This window comes from Ictalurus punctatus, chromosome 29 (assembly GCF_001660625.3).
Source record: "Ictalurus punctatus breed USDA103 chromosome 29, Coco_2.0, whole genome shotgun sequence".
Taxonomy (NCBI): Eukaryota; Metazoa; Chordata; class Actinopteri; order Siluriformes; family Ictaluridae; genus Ictalurus; species Ictalurus punctatus.
In genome coordinates, this window is record NC_030444.2 from 6278810 (window position 1) to 6298845 (window position 20036).

At 41.8% G+C, this 20036-nt stretch overlaps 1 protein-coding gene across 8 annotated transcripts in view; it reads left to right on the forward strand.

Moving 5' to 3' along the window:
* Window positions 1-20036, forward strand: part of LOC108260767 (collagen alpha-1(XIX) chain) — a 250068-nt gene that overhangs the window by 219854 nt on the left and 10178 nt on the right. For 7 of the 8 annotated variants that reach the window (XM_053677725.1, XM_047152377.2, XM_047152376.2 and 4 more), the window contains 2 exons: window positions 11134-11178; window positions 16928-17065. In XM_053677725.1, coding sequence (XP_053533700.1) covers window positions 11134-11178; window positions 16928-17065 — 183 coding nt within the window. Of the gene's footprint in view, window positions 1-11133; window positions 11483-16927; window positions 17066-20036 lie in introns of those variants that run through there. The other variant, XR_008393821.1, reaches the window with a different exon arrangement.

The window sequence follows — 20036 nt, forward strand, 5'->3', positions numbered from 1 at the left end:
GAGAGTGGAGTGTGTGTCTGAGGGGTGTGTGGAGTCATCCACAATGCTGGAGGCTTTGCGGATGCAGCGTGTGGTGTAACTATCTATGATTGAGGGAAGAGAGACCCCAGTGATCTTCTCAGCTGTCCTCCGCTGCAGGGTCTTACGATCCGAGACAATTTCCAAACCAGACAGTGTTGCAGTTGCTCAGGATGTTCTCAATAGTTCCTCTGTAGAATCTTGTGAGGATGGGAGGTGGGAGATGGGCTTTTTTCAGCCTTCGCAGAAAGTAGAGACGCTGCTGGGCTTTCTTGATTATGGAGCTGGTGTTGAGAGACCAGGTGAGGTTCTCCGTTAGGTGAACACCAAGGAATTTGGTGCTTTTGACGATCTCCATGGAGGAGCCATGGAGTAATGGACTAAACACACAGCTCTGAGGGGCCCCCATGCTCAGTGTGGTAGTGCTGGAGATGCTGTTCCTGGGGCGGGGGCAGGGCTCCTATCTATTTAAAGCATTAGCCCCTGGCGTAACTATGGAGGAAAACATAATATAAAACCGGAGGCAGCACGGATGGTAGAAGTGTCGGAATGGTAGCTAGTTAATAGGCTCGAGCTTTTCACAAATTAAAGGCAAAGGCTCTTCCCTTCAATGCGGACTCTCATTGCATAGTTTTGCACGTGGCAGCCCGCAGAGTTTTAAGCGGTTTAATTAGGTCAAAAGGCAAGTAAAACTGTCGTGGTTAAAATTAGACACATACCTCATTTGAAGGGATGCAGAAGTCCTCTGGACTTAGTACTGCATTATTGTGTAGACGCAAACTGCTTTCATGAGCAAGCCCAAAGTCCACCTTTCTCCAATTCTCATAGCTCTCCCGAGAAAACACACTCAAAGTGAAGAGAAGGTGTAATGTGGTGTAATGGGCTCACGTTTTTTAGTGCCAGTCAGCAATCTGGATGCTGCATTTTGTACCAATTGAAAACGATCAGTAGTTGTTCTAGACAAGCCCAGATAGAGCGAATTACAATAGTCCAACCTAGATGTTATAAACGCAGTCTCGCACATTAGAAGCAAGGGGACCAAGCTGACTGACAATGTCAGAGGACAGAGCTGATGGGCCAAAGACGATTATTTCGGTTTTGTCATTGTTTAGCTGTAAAAAGTTCATGGCCACCCAGTGCTTAATGTTATGCAGGCAGTCAAACAAACTAGACACAGAGCAGTTCTTATTTTAAAATAAGATTAAGATAAAGATAAAGCAGAGTGACATCAGCATAGAAATAAGTTGTGTCTCTCAATAATATGACCTAGAGGAATCATTTCTAGAGAAAAGAATGGAACTCTGGGGAACCCATATGACATTTGAGCACAGGATGAGAAACACTACATTAACAGGAAAAGATCTCTCCTTGAGATAAGAAGCAAACCACTCCGGCACAGGCCCCTGAAACCCAGCTACATGACCAAGTCTTTGCTAAAGGATATCATGATCTACTGTGTCAAATGCTGCACTCTAATCAAGCAAGATTCAAATACAACAAGAGCCTGAGTCAAGAGTAAGTAAGATATTATTGGTAACCTTCAACAAAGCACATTTAGTACTGTGAAGTTCCCTGAAACCGGACTGAAATGAATCAAAAATACTAGAAGCACACGGATACGAAGAAATCTGATAATAGACAACTTTTTACAAGACTTTTGAAATGAAAGATAGTTTGGAAATGGGTCTGTAGTTATTTATGACATGCTGATCAAGATTATGCTGTTTAAAGCAGTTGTACTATAGCATGTTTAAAAGTGGCAGGCACCACGCCATTAACTACAGAGTGTAGGGAAACTAGCCAGCAGTAGGTGGAGCACAGACACACGGGAGGCCGTTTTGGGTGTTGCCTTGGAGGATCTTTATTCAAGATCGTTTGGTGGGTGCGCGCGTGTGTGGGTGCTTGCGTGAAAGCGTGAAATCGTGTGGTGAGAGTCTCAATTGTCTGCGGGGTTGCCGGAATCGCGCCAGGGTTTAACCCAAGTGACGGAGGTCCCGTTTGGCAATCCCTCGCTTGCAGCCAGGGGGCGGAGTCTTTGCTCGTGTCCGAGTCATCTAGGAAAAGAAAACACACACAATGCCGATTAGTAAGCACACTTTTGCTGATAAACTTTGAATAACATGCATAGAGCCACGCGTACATGTATTGTGAGAATCCTCTTCCTTTGCGAGCGGAACAGTGCCCTTTTATACTCCACTCGCCTGGTGGATGGTGCTGTGCCGCGCGCCATTCACCGGCCGTGTGTGTGTGTCGGCGGCTCCACCCTGCCACCACATGTTCTCCGGCTGTCCAAAACATTGGTGGTGCTGAAGTGGCACTATCTCTTCAGCACCACTGCGGCAGTCGCGGGAGGAGTGATTTTAGTTTCTTGTGCGCTGGCCGTTGGTCCGTTGCGACGGTACCCCCCCCCCCCAGCTCCGAGCCTACTGCCGCCGTGTGTCGCCGCAGTGAGACTATCCTGTCGCGAGAGACCATCACCATTCCCATGGTGGGTCCCCGTCCTGTGCTGGACCTGGAAAGAGAAGTCCTGTAACGCAAGGAACCATCGGGTTACCCTGGCATTAGTGTTCTTGGCCTTGGCCATCCACTGTAGTGGGGCGTGGTCTGTCACCTGGATGAAGAGCTGACCAGCCAGATAGTATCGTAGCTCTTCAATGGCCCACTTTATCTCAAGGGCCTCTCTTTCCATGGCTGCATATTTCCTTTCAGCGGGGGACAACTTCCGACTGATGTAAAGGACCGGGTCTTCTTCTCCATCGAAGGTCTGTGAGAGAACTGCGCCCAGCCCGGTTTCGGATGCATCTGTGTGCACGGTGAATGGAAGGCCGAAGTCTGGGTTATGTAGCACTGGGGCGCTGGTGAGGGCTTCTTTCAGGGCTTGGAAGGCTCTTTCTGCTTCTGCTGACCATTTCACCCGGTCCGGCTGGCCCTTTTTCATGAGATCGGAGAGGGGGGAGGCTACAGAGGAGAAGTTAGGCACAAATCGACGGTAGTACCCCGCCAAACCCAAAAAGGCACTACCTGTTTTTTTGATGTAGGCCAGGGATAGTCTTTTACTGCCTTAATTTTCTTCACCTGGGGCTTTAGTAGGCCCTGGCCGATACGGTACCCGAGGCACTGTGCCTCAATCAGCCCCAAGTGACACTTTTTGGGACCTCCCCCAAGGTGGAACAGGTGGTCCGACCAAGTGGAGGAGTGGATATCCACATCGTCCAGGTAGGCAGCTGTGAAGGGACGATGTGGACGCAGGACAATGTCCATCAGTCGCTGGAATGTTGCGGGTGCGTGGCTGTTCGCCATGCTGAAAGCCGTCTTCGGTCTTGCCTCTGGGGCCAGGGCCATTGCCAGTATCCATTGGTCAGGTTCAAGGTGGATATGAATCGGGCCCTCCCCAGTCGCTCCAATAGGTCGTCCACTCGGGGGAGGGAATAGCTGTCGAATTCTGAGACCTGGTTCAGCTTCCGGAAGTCATTGCATAGCCGCATACTTCCGTCGAGTTTTAACACGACTACGATGGGGCTGGACCAGGGGCTGTTGGATTCCTCGATGATATTGTCCCACAGCATTCGGCCGATCTCCTCCTCGATAGGCTGGCGGCGGGCCTCCGGGACACAATAGGGCCGCTGTCGCACCATCATTCCCAGCCAGGTCTTGATCTCGTGGTGGACCAGTTGCGTCATCCCTGGGGATGTAGAGAACACATCCATGAATTGACCCACCAACTCTGACAACTCCTGTCTTTGCCCAGGATTGAGGTCGTCACCCAACTGGACCAAGGTACCTTCATCATGACCTGTGTCTCGGTTGCGAACGCAGACACTACTGGCATTGGCTCTACCCACTTTTTTAACAGGTTTATGTGGTATGTTACGTGGTATCTCCGCTCGCTTACCAGGCTCTTTCAAGCGATAGTTTACGGCCCCCTTCCACCCGAGGACTGTGTATGGCCCTTGCCATCGGGCTAGGGACTTGCAGGAACTGTTTGGCACTAGTAGGAGCACTTGATCGCCAAGGTGGAACTCTCGGGGTTGTGTTGGGCGGTCGTACACTCTTTTCTGCTCCTCCTGGGCGGCTCTCTTCGCCGTCCGAAGAGGAGTTCAAAGGGGGTAAAGCCCATGGAGGCTTGGGGGCACTCCCGGACGGTGAAGAGGACGTAGAGTAGGAGGAGGTCCCAATTTCTCGCTTCCTCGTTTACCACCTTCTGTAGAATCTGCTTCAAGGTCTGGCTGAACCTCTTGACAAGCCCATCGGCCTGGGGGTGGTAGATGGACGCCTTTAGGTGCTTAACCTGCAACAGCCGACACAGATCAGACATTAGTTTGGAGACGAAAGGTGTACCTTGGTCGGTCAATATGTCCTTAGGTATCCCCACATGGCTGAATAGGAGCATCAGCTCTTTCACAATGTTACGGGAGGTGGCTTTGTGGAGTGGTACTGCCTCTGGGTATCGGGTGGCATAATCCAGGATGACGAGTATGTACTCGTGACCTCGGGCAGATTTGGGGAATGTCCCCACGAGGTCCATGCCAATCCTCTCGAAGGGGACGTCTATGATGGGCAGAGGGAAAGGGGAGCCGGCGGAGGCCTCCATGGCGCGGTGCGCTGGCACTGGGGGCACTGTTGGCAGAAGCCCCAGACCTCTGCATCAATCCCCGGCCATAGCATTCTTTTAGCTTTTCTAGGGTGTTTCGTGTTCTCAAGTAGCCCCCGAGCGGATGGGTGTGGGCCAGGTGCATCAGCATCTGTGTCTTGGTCTTGGGGACTACCAGGAGGTCCACGATCTCCCCTCGGCAGCTGGCCCGTTGGTATAGGAGACCACCCTTAATGAGGAAGTAGGAGGAAGGGAGCCTCTGGTTCGGGCTCTGGTCAACCCCTTCTGTCTGCCGCACCTGGGCCCAGCAGTGTTTCAGGCATTTATCCTCCATCTGCTCCCACCCAAAGTCCCCTTGCCGGTTCACCTGTTGGAATACAGACGAGATCGGGTTAATGTGTGTGTGCAACTTACATTCTACAGTGGCATCCCCCTCATCTTGTGCCAAGTAGGCCTGCCGGACTCGTATCTCTTTCATGCGTTGAGGCATCGTGCTGGACTTTGGATCTGGTCTATACATGTCTATATGTATATCTAGAAATATGTGAATTGGTACATTATTTTCCTTACAGTGGAGTGATGCATTTCAAATAATTTTGAGATCTTTTTCAAATAATTATGAAATCCCTTGCCAGACTCATAGGCCTCCACAACCTTTTTTCTGAAGGTCTTAAGGAATTTATATGCATGATAACACCACACACCTCAATATCAAAGGGAACACCAGACACTAGATATGAAAGACACTATAAAACAGGTTCCACCTGCACTCTCTAAGCAGGTTCTAATCGCTGGCACCCAATCTTGAACACCTGATTCTAATTTAATGGATTTGAAGGTTTGATTAAATGTAGGGGTGTACTTACTTTTTCCATGTGACCAATCTGTTGTTGTTGTTTTTTTGTTTATTTATACTGGGAAAATGACTAAAAAATGTCAATTTTATGTGTCGTTTGATAGAGTTTATTAATAGGCACTGTTTCAAAGAGGATAAAGTTTGCTTTTCCAAATATGTAAAAAAAAAAATAAATAAATAAAAAATAAAATTTCCATAGGGTGTACTTATTTTTTCAAATGACTGTATATTTAGGGGCTGTTTAAACAACAACTTTTCCAACTAAGAACGGAAAACTTTTTATGCAGTTTGGCTGTTCGTTTACACGACAACAGCGTTTTTGGGGCCTGAAAATGCAAACTTTTGAAAACTGATTTTAAAGTGCAAGTTTTTGGAAACAATGCCATTGTAGTCTCCGTGTAAACATACAAAAACGAGAATCTGTGAAAATGATGACATCATGCGTACTTCAAAACAACATGTGAGACATTCAAAACTACAGGACTGTTTGTGCTGCTCAAGATTTTGAGTTTATTGACGCTTCTCCAGCAAAGTGTAGATTTACTGCATCGCTACTACGTCCAGCGGAGATGCATTTGTTATATACGCCAAATTATTAACCCACATCTATGTCGACTAAGGGTATTCAAAATCTTATAATTATGAATCTTAAAATAATTGGTGAGTCGTATTTCACCAAGAGTTTTTATACCAAGTACCTCCCGCCAAAGATTGCTCGACCAGCGGGGTGTCTTTGCATCGCCATACCAGGCGGAAGACGCAGGAGTAGGCACAGTAGTAGCTCAGAGCTAGTGTTCAGATCTGATTGAGGAAATCTCCACATTATGATGTATATCATCTGCTTCAACTTGCCGATCTCACAAACCGCCATCTTTAATTTATCACGCTAAATGACCTGAACCTGCGACTGTGACATACTCATGTAGACACAGCGGCATCAGGCACAGGTACATTAATAATAATGTTAACGCTACAAGGTTGGGTGTAATTCAAACTTCTTTATTAAATAATTCCTCACCAATCATAATCAAGAGTAGCGACTGTTCAGTCTGCAAACATACAGTACGCTGCTGCTCTCCTTCACTCTCTTCACTAACTCTAATAGACAGTGCATTCCCTTCATTTAAACTCACGGTTGCTAGATATCACTAGAAAAGTCAAGTCCAGTTTTCATGTTTTGATTTATTCCCCCCCAAAACACAAAATTATCAGCCGACATGGCAACACTGTACTGGGGGAACCTATCTAAAACTGATAAACAAATAAACAAAAAACTAATAAAATGTAAAGACAGAAAATGTGCTTTGTTGTAAATAAATTAGTTAATATAAAAAAAAGATATTATAATACATTCATAAGATATAATGTTTAATTACTATGGGTTGCACTTAATATCAATTTAACATTAAGCTTAGTAGGCTGTTTCGTTAGAAGGCTATTAGCCTTCTTTTTCCTAATATGGATCATGCTTGTTAAGTCTACTTTTAATTAGGACTCTATTGTTTAAAAATAAATATTTTATGCTTGTTTATTTATCAATTATCCAACAGTATTTCTCATTGCTATTATTTTAATTGAGTTAACAGTGACCATGAGCAGAGAGAGCTTACATTTAACTATTTATGATAGACCTCCTGATTAAAGCTTAAACAAAAAAAAAGATTGGTATCTGGATCAGTTTCGGTCGATCAAGATGACAAGAAATCGGTATCGGCTGTAAAGATCCTGATCAGAGCATCAGTTATGAACACAATTAAACTAAAATGCTTTTCATCTGGCGGGTAAATGAACTCACCTGATCGAATACTATTTGAAATTATTCCAATAGGCCTGTATACACAATATACACAGAGCAGTTCAAGAATTGGCTTCAGCGCAGAACCGTGACAGTGGAAAATGGCTAATAGTGTAGCTTTAAATATATTTAAGAGGAGCAGACTTCAAAGACTGAACATTGAGGGGTTTTTTGTATTTGTTTACAAGGTGGAACAGGTTGTTCCAACAGTTGTTGTTTTTTGCATACAGCCTGTAAAATTAACTGAAAATACAAAATTTTGTTTATTAGAAGGTAAATTAATTTGTCATGGCTCACACCGTGGTCTTAAATTCTGTCCTAATTGACAAGCTCAAGTTTTCTCATGCCTACTTGTGCCTTATATTGTGGCACATTAACGTTGCCATCTCTAAAAAAATAATAATAATAATAAAAAATTTTTTTACAGGAGTAATCTGATTGTATTTCCTGGTCCCAGTCAAGATCCTGGCAGCAGAGTTTTGTACATATTGGAGCTTATTGATTGTGGATTTAGAAACTCTGGCTAAAACGGCTAACGCCGTTAGCAGCGATCTATCTGAGTGACAACGAATGAGTTTATCAGCTTTTCAGCTACTGAGAAATTTAGCATAGGGTGCAGTCACTATATTACTGAGGTGAAAAAAGGATGCTTTAACAGTGCTCTGAACAAAAGAATCAAATGTAAGGCTGGTATCAAAAATTACTCCAAGGTTCCTCATCTTACTTTGGGTCTGTAGAACAGAGCCATCAATAAATAAAGACAGTAGACCAGCTATGAGAATTTGCTGACAGGAACCTATAAGCATAACTTTAGTTTTCCTGCTATTCAGGCATAGAAAATTATTATTCATCCATGTTTTTATCTCAGAAATACAATCAGAAAGAAAACAAACATCAAGGTTTTCACCAGATTTTGAGTGAATGTAGATTTGGGTATTATCACCATAAAAGTGATAATGGAGGCCGAGCGATCGCAGCAGATGCCCAAGTGGAGATGAATAAATATTGAAAAGTAAAAGGCCTAAAACTGATCCCTGAGGAACACCATTGAGGCCAGAGCTAGTGTCAGACCTGTAACCACCCATAAAAATAAACTGGGAACGGTTGGTAAAATAAGATTTAAACCAGTTTAAAACTGTCCCCGATACTCCAAAAACACTTTTAAGGCAGGTAAGTAAAAGACCCTGATCAACAGTATCAAAGGCGGCTCTAAGATCAAGAAGAATAAGAATGGAAGTAGCTCCGGAATCAGACGCTATCAACAATTCATTGGTAACTTTGACCAATGCCGTTTCTGTACTGTGAAATTTACGAAAACCTGACTGAAGGGGTTCAAAGAGGTTATTCATTTTAAGATGATTACACAATTGAGAGGCAACCACACACTCAAGTATTTTTGCCAAAAACGGAGGATTTGAGAAGGGACAAAAATTGTTAAAATCATCCACTGAAACATTTTCGTTCTTTGGTACAGATGTAAGAGCAGCAGTCTTTAGTACTGCTGGAACAACCCCAGTCCCCAATGATTCATTTATAATACAGAGGATAGTAGGGCACCAAAAATCGAAGCATGATTTAAATAGGCTTGTGGGAATTGGATCAAACAGGCAAGTGGTTGATTTCATGCTGGATACCTCCCTTGTGAGAGCCTCAGAATCAAGCGGTGAGAAATGAGTGAAAGAAACACCCAGATGGACGAAGGAGTGAAATGGCAGAGTCAGGTGTAACAGAAATTTGTTTGCGAAAATTATTAATCTTACAATTAAAAAACTGAAGAAAAGAATTACATAGCTGTTGAGAAACAGGCAAGGTGGTAACAGTATTAACTTTAAGCAATCTATTTATGGTTTGGAACAAGTGTCAGGGATTTCTTTGATTGGTTACAATAGCCTGAGAGAAATAAGATGATCTTTCAGTCTCAATTAATGCTCGGTAATCACCCAGAAGATCCTTCCACACTTGATAGTAGACATTCAAGCCAGTAAGGTGCCATTTACGCTCCTTTTCCGACAAGTAGCCTTTCTAGTGTGCAGATTGTCGTTATACCAGGGAGCAGAGCGGGCGAATGTAACCTTACGTGACCTTAGGGGAGCAAAAGAGTCTAGATTTGTAGCAAGAGTAGAATTTAACTGCAGAACTTTCTCCCCCAGCGATGAGGGATGCAGATCGCTTAAGGTGGAAACAACAGAATTGGAGAAAACTGTCTGATCAATACACTTCCACTTCCGGAAGGTTACTGTTCAGCTGGTAGGCTCAATTGGATGATACAGTTCCAGGTTAAAGAAAACAGCTGAATGATCTGACAGTCCAATGTCAACAAATGAAAACTGCAATACAAACGAGCCGTTTGCAGTCACAAGATCCAGGGTGTGGACTTTGATATGAGTCGGGTCAGTTACAAACTGTGTGAAGTTAAAACAATCAAGTAGCGACAGAAATTCCTTAACCATCACTAAGTCACATGAATGTTAAAGTCTCCCACAATTAGAATTCTGTCAAACTTCATTCTCAACATTAACAGGAATGGTCTGTTAACACCAGTGCCCTTGTGAAAAAAGCACAGCAACAGCTGTACTTTTTGAGGTCATTAAGGAGAGTCAATCTATCCCAGGAACTGCTGCTGTCTTTTTACAAGTGTTCTGTGGGAAGTATCATTACCCACGACATCCTGCAATATGGCTGATAAAAAGGCTCTGGAGAGAGTTAGGAAGTCAGCACAGAACATTATAAGGACAAAGCTTCCCTCATTGACTGATATATACAGAGCCAGGTGCCTTTGTTATGCAGCATGCATAATCCAGGACTTTTCTCAATCAGGAAACAGTCTGATCACACTGCTGACTTCTGGGAGGTGGTTGATTCAAGCCCGCACCTCTAGACTTATGATCAGATTTTATCCAAATGCCATAAAATAATTAACTCATAATTTAAGGGACTGTGTAATACATTATACATTGTACTATTTAAACATTGGACTGCGCAATACATATTAGATATGGGATTGTGCATATACTTCCACTGCTTATTTATTTATCTATTCTTGCAGCTATGTCGAGCTTGCTTGTTGTGTGTTACGTTATTCAGTGTTTTGTATTATGCTTATTGTGTGGTACTTTTACCACAAGAAGTTGCATTTGAATTTCATTGAACAGCTGTACAATGACAATAAAGGCATTCATTCATTCATTCATTCACTTATGGTATTTCCCATGCTATTTCCATCTCCTTTGGCTCAGTGAGTGCACAATTGTGTGGTATTTCACACATTTAGCCTACTGCAGTGCTCATGCATTGACAATAGTATGACACATTTTAGGGGTGGTCAAATTCATAATGACATTCTCTTTTCAGATAGACTGAGCAATGCAAACAATTTTTCCACTATTAAAATTTAGTAGTATGTGAAAATTTCAAGACCCCCCTCCCCCCTACCCCCCGCCACACGCACACACACACACATCTTGTTTTGGTATCCTTTGCACGTAATTCGCACCCTGAGGAAAAGCATGTCAAAAAGAATTGCCGCAGACAGAGACCTTACTTAGGTGTGCAATTGTGAACATAATTTGTCTAACATTTGCTTCGTGTTAATATTTTTACCTATTTTTACCTTTTGACATTGTGTCTGACATTTTGAAATTTTAACAGTCAAAAACCGGTATTTACTGGCTAACAGAAACTCGGACCACCCTAAATAAAAATAATTGATTTACAGCACTGGTTGTGTGAGAAAGCCTTTGGCACAGCTTCTGTCTTAATTTAGCCGATAGTGTACCCAATTTTTGCTAAACTCCTCTTTGACCCGAATAGTGACAACTCTTTTACTGACCATCTGTCTCTTCCTATTATTTCATATTTCTTTCCTTCTTACAGGGACCAGCTGGCAGGCCTGGTGATAGAGGCTCCAAAGGAGAGCGGGTTAGATCTTGTGTTCTGTGTTCCTTCTGTCTTGATTAAGCAGAAAGTATGCTTCACTTTTTACACGTACGCTAGGAACAGTGTACAGTACGCGTAGTGCAAATTTCATCATCAGCAGAGTACGAGCCTGCTGTATGCATGCCACTTGATTTTTCTAACCATGCGTACTTTGTCGCACATGCGCATTTAATTATTTTGCCCTATTTAGTTGTTCCTTAAGGTGCCTACAGTGACCCAGGGCAGTTGATTCTCAAGGTAGTTGAAGAAAAAACTGAATAAACAGAAGAGACCGAAACGAGTGCAGGTTAGAAAGTATTCGCATTTATATAATTCTAGCCTTAAAGAGTATAAGGATTTGAATATGGGTGCTAATCGTGACTAGAGATTGCCCAAGCATTGTTCTTCGTGTTGTTGTGAGTCTGAAAAGTCTGAACTTTTTCGCTGTCATCCTTCACACTAAAAGACCTGCTTCACTGCTCTGTACTGACTCTTGTAGGCCAGGAGGGGTAGTGCAAGTTGTTGTAATGCGCATGTGTCAATGTCAATGTGTACATGTCAAATGGAGTATACTTTGAAAGGCTATGCTTATGACTGTGCACGTACGCGTAAAATAATGAAGTATACCAGAGTTCAAAATAAACATCAGCTAATGCATGCACTCCCTTTAAAATAAAAAGAGATTTTCCCTAGAAAATCCTCTGCTTTGCATAGATTAGAGATATTAGAGCTTTTATAAACAATTACATAAGTATGTATTGTGTATGACTCTCCTTATGCTTGCTTAGTAGGCTTGCCATTATTCTCACAACTCTGTATATTAATAATATAGTATATGGTAAGCAAATTGCGCTACCAGATAATGGGATATACTGTAAATCAGGGGTGCTCATTATGTCGACTGCGATCAACCAGTCAATCACAAGACAACCACTTGTGACTGGTTGATACATCACGGAATAATAACATCTTTACAGGTAATCTGGTATAAATACTATTACAAAATTCTGTCAGAGAACAATTGACAAAAGTCTGTCAGTGTGAGTAAAAATATAGGTAACTGTTGGAAAGAATTTTTTTAGGTTAAGACTAGGACATACAGGATACAATGCTACTTTATTCACCATGAAAATGACAGTGTCAGACAAATGTGAGATTTGTAATCGCAAGGAAACTGTTGAAAATTTGCTGATAGGTTGTAGGAAGTTCACTGTAGAAAGAGAAAGACTAGACAGGGTGAAAGAGATGGGAAGGGACTGGATTTAAAAGGTCTATTAGAGACAGGAGACAAACAAGTACAGGTTCAAAAGGCTTTATTTAAATACTTATACAATACAGATTTAATCACCAGAATATGATTCCTTATAAAGTCCATATAAATATAACTTCCTTATAAAGTCCAGATGTTACACAATCCGGTACAGTAGGTGGCAGCAACCACCTCTATATTGGTTTTTACTCCGCCAGTAAACTGAAGAAGAAACGAGATACTGACCAACCAACCACTTGCGTTAGAGTGGAGTGAACAAACTGGGTGCATCAACATTTTAATATGTAGTGATTCTGTATCTGCCCTTTCAAGCGTAAAGCCAGGCACAGCTAGAAGCCACCATGATCTGCTTTGTGAGATCTTGTTTACTTATTCAAGATTAATCAGACAAGGGAAAAATATCACATTCATGTGGGTCCAAGCACACTCAGGTATTCAGGGAAATGAGAATGCAGATAAATTGGCAAAAGAAGCAGTCAAAAAAGGAAATATTGAAATCAACATTAAGTTTTCAAAATCAGAAGGGAAAAGCATAGTGTGGAGGAATGTAAATCAACAATGGTAACAACAGTGGGATAATGAAATTAAAGGGATAATAATTATAATATGTAGATTGAGAATGGGGCATAGCAACCTTAACAGCAAACTTCATGTAATAGGAAAACATCCAACGGGACTATGTGATTAATGCCATGAGGATGGGACAGTTGAGGATATTTTTGTCATGTGAAAAATTCAGTCATGAAAGACAAGAATTGAGGACTCTGTTACGTGAAATAGGGAGGGTACAGCACAATATTAAAGGCATATTAGAATAGTTAGCAATAGAGGAAATGTTTGTTTCCTTTTTTCAAGAAAGACTGGACTGGAAAGTCGATTCTAAAATAAATCGACTTTAATACAGGACAGAAGGTTGCAGTAATGCAACAATTTGGATGCCAGCTGCCTTGAAGAAGAAGAAGCCCGACCACTTGGCCAAGCTTGCACTTTTATTTCCTATCTATAGCCCTAATGAGTTTATAAAAGCTATTTCCAACTCACTGCAATCATGTGCATGTGATCATATTCTTGTGAGACTATATAGTTACTATGACCACCAATAGCAAGTACAGCAGATGCACCCAAGCTAACAATTTCTGGTTCTAAGAACATACAGTTTTAAGGTTTGTTTCTTTTTAGGCAGGAATGTTTTCTTTAGAGAAAAAGAACTTTTGCTTTTAGGTTTGTAGAACATTCCATTAACATTCCCCTAATATTCTCTTAATGTTCCCCTAATGAACGTATTAAAAATATTAAAGAGACTCAATTTTCATCATTTATTTTTAATATTTATACATTCATGCCTCACTAATCATAAATAAAACAAATCAGTCTATATAAATAAATAATCAGCACACAATCCATGTTTTTGTTGAACCATTGTTTACATAAAATAACAAGGCATGAATCTTGGGATAATTAAAATAGTAATTATCATTAAAAAAACATGAAAACCTTTTCTTAGATAAAAATTTGCTAGAACATTGTATCATTAAAAAATAAATTATAACTATAAATACAGATCAATTTTTCAAATTCTGATCAACTTCTCTGCTTGAAAAATACACCACCACCATCAAATGCAACTTTAAAAGAAATTTAAACAAAAGTTAACGTAAATTACGTGTCAATTAGATTAAACAATCAGAATTAGATGAACAATTAAATAAAATTTTAAAAAATTTTACTATATAGGCCTTTAATATAATGACGTTTACGCACAGCTATGTCTTGTGGTCTGATGTTACACACACACACACACACACACACACACACACACACACACACACACACACACACACACATATATATATATATATATATATATATATGCGCGCATTATATCCTACAAGATGAAGGGGAAGCAGTGTGTGCTCTATTACGGCCATCTATTTGCAGCAAAAGTGTAAGCGCCAACTAGCTTAGCTTAGTTTATGGTTTTAGCGTGTTAACTGCAAAATAATAATAATGAAATTCTCACTTTTTGTTGTAATCAAGCAAAATCTTGGTGTAGCTCCTATCTCAGTAAGTGAGCGGTGTTCAGTATATGTTCATTGATGACTGGGAGCCGGACCTCAGCTCTTTGGTGCTGCTTGTTCCCAAGCGCTGAAACAGGGACAAGTTGGAGACTTCACCCAAGATAGGAGCTACACTGGGATTTTGCTCGATTGCAGCAAAAAGTGAGTGTTTCATTATTATTTTATTTATTTATTTATTTATTTATTCATTTATTTATTTATTTATACATTTTGCTTTGAGCCAGTTAATATTGTGAGCTGAGCTAAATCAAGCAGTCTGCTGCAGCAATGGCGCTGCTTTTGTTAGCGAGCTTGGGTGTCTACGGATTATGTACACTGTGTTGTCTTCACTACCATAGGCCAGTTTCACTCTTCCAGGTTTGTTGTTTCCAGGAATGACTGCCGCCATGTAATCTGACTTCCAGTAATAGCGATGGCTGAGTCCAGAAACAAATCTTTCTGTAGTGTGCCTCAGTTTAGTAATTCAAAACAAAAACAACCATGTTTAAGCTGTCATGACTGTCCATCAAAGGAAGAAGTTTGTCTGTGCAATAAGGAGAGAAGAAGGGTCAATGTTCATGATTCGCAGAGGCAACATGTTTGTGTGTAGTCAGCATTTCATTGCTGCCAACTACATTCAAGGAAGTTCTTGTCTGAAGGCTGCTGCTGTTCCAAGTCGTTTTCAGTGGAACAATTTTTATGTACCACTTCAGAAGCAGTCTTCGTTTGAGAGATAAAGTGCTCGACTAGGAATAAATATGTACACCCCAAAGGCCATGGACTGTCTTTGAATGTCTCAACTAGTTTGGAAGCTATCATCAAGAAGCATGACTATGCAAGCTGGGATTCTTTTTGGTAAGAAACCACTACCACTGGCAAACAACTCTGTAGTTTTAAAAAATGAGCTTCACTGATTAACGTTAGTGCTTTGCTACGCTCTGTTCAAGTCTGCCACTTATACAATAGCTTTATTTAAAATAGTAATTGACAGTGTATATGTGGCATGATCAAACATTATAGGTTTTACTTGTCAGCCGATTTACCTAAACTTTGCAACTGTGAACTAATGTGTGAAACCTAACAAATTAGCCAGCTAGCTAGCAACCCCTCTGGCCTCACTCCTGCTTGGATCTGCGAGTGCTTGAAGGAAATACCAATTCTCTAAATTGACCATTACTGAACGTTCTGTATAGGTTCTCCTTAGGTTGTTACAAACAAACCTCCCAGCAACGTTCTGGGAAGATTAGTTTTTGGTTACAAAAATAAAACCTCATAATAACCATTAGAGAACATTCTGTCTAGGTTCTCTTTAGGTTGTTCCAAAAAAAAAAAAACTCCCTGCAACGTTAGGTTTTGGTTACAAAAAAAGAACCTACAGAGAATGTTCCTAGAATGTTGTTATAAAAAAAAATAATAATTCAATTCAATTTTATTTGTATAGCGCTTTTTACAATAGACATTGTCTCAAAGCAGCTTTACAGAAATATCAACATGGTATACAGATATTAAAGGTGTGAATTTATCCCAACTGAGCAAGCCACTGAGTGGCGACGGTGGCAAGGAAAAACTCCCTAAGATGTTTTAAGAGGAAGAAACCTTGAGAGGAACCACACTCAGAAGGGAACCCATGCTCATCTGGGTAACAACAGTTAGTGTGAAAAAGTTCATTATGGATTTATATGAAGTCTGTATGGCCTTAGGAGCAGCCGTAGTGGCAGCAGTCTGGAATTAGAGAAGATTTGAGCTCCATCCAGAGGCAGAAAGGATCTGTATCTCCATAAATTCGTGTGGGGCTCGGCGAAAGGAGAGAGGGAGAAAAAAGATTATTATGACTGCGAAGTAGCAGAACAGAATCTAGTCAGGGTAGGCTTGAGTAAACAAATACGTTTTAAGCCTAGACCAAACCAAATGGTTCATATGCTAATGTTAGGGGAACGTTCTGGGTTTGCTGGGGCAGCAGTTAAAGCATATTACGGTTGCAAATTCAAAATGCCGGGCGAAAAAGAAGTAGGTAGGGCACCAAAAAAAACCCCTCAAAAACATACAATTTTCACTCAGAATGGGAAGAGTTTTTTCTTTGCAATGAGAAATTCAAAATCAAAAACAAATAAGACCGATATGAAGCAAATATTAAAATAATTTCTCAAACTCCAAATTTAGTGTACGCGTATAGTTTACATGATGGAGCTGACCATAATAATAATATGAAAACGTAGATCTCTTGTCATAGAAGTGAGAGCACTCCTGCTGTAAATCCTCAAATGGTCACACCAAGACACAATAGCTACAGTGATTTTTAATGAATTCCGTACATATAATGTAATGAATCAACACTCGAAATAAACTTAAAAAATCTTAAAAACAAACACTAGCCCATTTTTTTGTACTGTATTAGTGGCATTGTGCCAGTGATTAAATGTTTCAGGGTGATCCTGGGATCCCCGGAGAGAGAGGTGTTCAGGGAGAGAGGGGACGACCTGGAGAAAAAGGGCTTTCTGGGACACAAGGCCTGCCTGGTGAGAAAGGACATCCCGGTCCACCTGGTCCCGTAGGATCACTGCTGGTATGTATTTTTTATGTACAGTGCATCCAGCAAATATTCACAGCACTTGAAATTTTCCATATTTTGTTATGTTACAGCCTTATTCCAAACTGGATTAAATTAATTATTTTCCTCAAAATTCTACAAATAATACCCCATAATGACAACGTAAAAGAAGTTTGTTTGAAATCTTTGCAAATTTATTAAAAATAAAAAACAAAAAGCACATGTACATAAGTATTCACAGCCTTTGCTCAATACTTTGTTGAAGCACCTTTGGCACCAATTACAGCCTCAAGTCTTTTTGACTATGATGCTAAAACACCTATTTTTGGGCAGTTTCTCCCTTTCTTCTTTGCAGGACCTCTCAAGCTCCATCAGGTTGGATGGAGAGCGTCGGTGCACAGCCATTTTCAGATCTCACCAGAGATGTTCAATCGGGTTCAAGTTTGGGCCACTCAAGGACATTCACAGAGTTGTTCTGTAGCCACTCCTTTGTTATTCTTGGCTGTCTGCTTAGGGTCGTTGTCCTGTTGAAAGATGAACCTTTGCTCCACTCTGAGGTCCAGAGCGCTCTGGAGCAGGTTTTCATCAAGGATGTCTCTGTACATTGCTGCATTCATGTTTCCCTCGATCCTGACTAGTCTCCCAGTTCCTGCCACTGAAAAACATCCCCATGCTTCACTGTAGGGATGGTATTGGCCAGGTGATGAGTGGTGCCTGGTTTCTTCCAGACATGACGCTTGCCATTCAGGTCAAAGAGTTCAATCTTTGTTTCATCAGACCAGAGAATTTTGTTTCTCATGGTCTGAGTGTCCTTCCGGTGCCTTTTGACAAACTTCAGATGGGCTGTCATGTGCCTTTTACTGATGAGTGGCTTCCATCTGGCCACTCTATCATGCCTCTATCAGGCCTGATTGGTGGAGTGCTGCAGAGATGGTTGTTCTTCTGGAAGGTTCTCCTCTCGCCACAGAGACAAGCTGGAGCTCTGTCAGAGTGACCACTGGGTTTTTGGTCACCTCCCTGACTAAGGCCATTCTCCCCCGATCACTCAGTTTGTCTGGGTGGCCAGCTCTAGGAAGAGTCCTGGTGGTTCCAAACTTCTTCCATTTATGGATGATGGAGGCCACTGTGCTCATTGGGACCTTCAATGCTGCAGAAATGTTTCTGTACCCTTCCCCAGATCTGTCCCTCAATACAATCCTGTCTTGGAGGTCTACAGACAATTCCTTGGACTTCATGACTTGGATTTGTGCTCTGACATGCATTGTTAACTGTGGGTCCTTATAGAGACAGGTGTGTGCCTTTCCAAATCATGTCCAATCAACTGAATTTACCACAGGTGGACTCCAATCAAGTTGTAGAAACATCTCAAGGATAATCAGTGGAAACAGGATGCACCTGAGCTCAATTTTGAGTGTCATGGGAAAGGCTGTGAATACTTATGTACTTGTGCTTTTTTTGTTTTTTATTTTTAATAAATTTGCAAAGATTTCAAACAAACTTTTTTCACGTTGTCAATTATGGGGTATTGTTTGTAGAATTTTGAGGAAAATAATGAATTGAATCAATTTTGGAATAAGGCTGTAACTTAACAAAATGTGGAAAAAGTGAAGCGCTGCGAATACTTTCCGGATGCACTGTATGTACTTGTTACAATCTAGATAATGAAAAAGCAAATAGATAGTGGATACAGTATCTCACAAAAGTGAATACACCCCTCAAATTTTTGTAAATAAGTGATTATACCTTTTCATGTGACAACACTGAAGAAATGACACTTTGCTACAATGTAAAGTAGTGAGTGTACAGCTTGTGTAACAGTGTAAATTTGCTGTTCCCTCAAAATAACTCAACACACAGCCATTAATGTTTAAACCTCTGGCAACAAAAGAGAGTACACCCCTAAGTGAAAATGTCCAAATTGGGCCCAATTAGCCATTTTCCCTCCCCAGTGTCATGTGACTTGTTAGTGTTACAAGGTCTCAGGTGTGAATGGGGAGCAGGTGTGTTAAATTTGGTGTTATCTCTTTCCCACTCCCTCATACTGGTCACTGGAAGTTCAACATGGCACCTCATGGCAAAGAACTCTCTGAGGATCTGAAAAAAAGAATTGTTGCTCTACATAAAGATGGCCTAGGCTATAAGAAGATTGCCAAGACCCTGAAACACTGAGCTGCAGCACGGTGGCCAATACCATACATCGGTTTTACAGTACAGGTTCCATTCAGAACAGGCCTCGCCATGGTCGACCAAAGAAGTTGAGTGCATGTGCTCAGCTTCATATCCAGAGGTTGTCTTTGGGAAATAGATGTATGAGCACTGCCAGCATTGCTGCGCAGGTTGAAGGGGGGTGGTCAGCCTGTCAGTGCTCAGACCATATGCCGTACACTGCATCAAATTGGTCTGCATGGCTGTCGTCCCCGAAGGAAGCCTCTTATAAAGATGATGCACAAGAAAGCCAGCAAACAGTTTGCTGAAGACAAGCAGACTAAGGACATGGATTACTGGAACCATGTCCTGTGGTCTGATGAGAGCAAGATAAACTTATTTGGTTCAGATGGTGTCAAGCGTGTGTGGTGGCAACCAGGTGAGGAGTACAAAGACAAGTGTGTCTTGCCTACAGTCAAGCATGGTGGTGGGAGTGTCATGGTCTGGGGCTGAATGAGTGCTGCCGGCACTGGGGAGCTACAGTTCATTGAGGGAACCATGAATGCCAACATGTACTGTGACATACTGAAGTAGAGCATGATCCCCTCCCTTTGGAGACTGGGCCGCAGGGCAGTATTCCAGCATGATAACGACCCCAAACACACCTCCAAGATGACCACTGCCTTGCTAAAGGAGCTGAGGGTGATGGTGATGGACTAAACCTTATTGAGCATTTATGGGGCATCCTCAAACGGCAGGTGGAGGAGCACAAGGTCTTTAACATCCACCAGCTCAGTGATGTCATCATGGAGGAGTGGAAGAGGACTCCAGTGGAAACCTA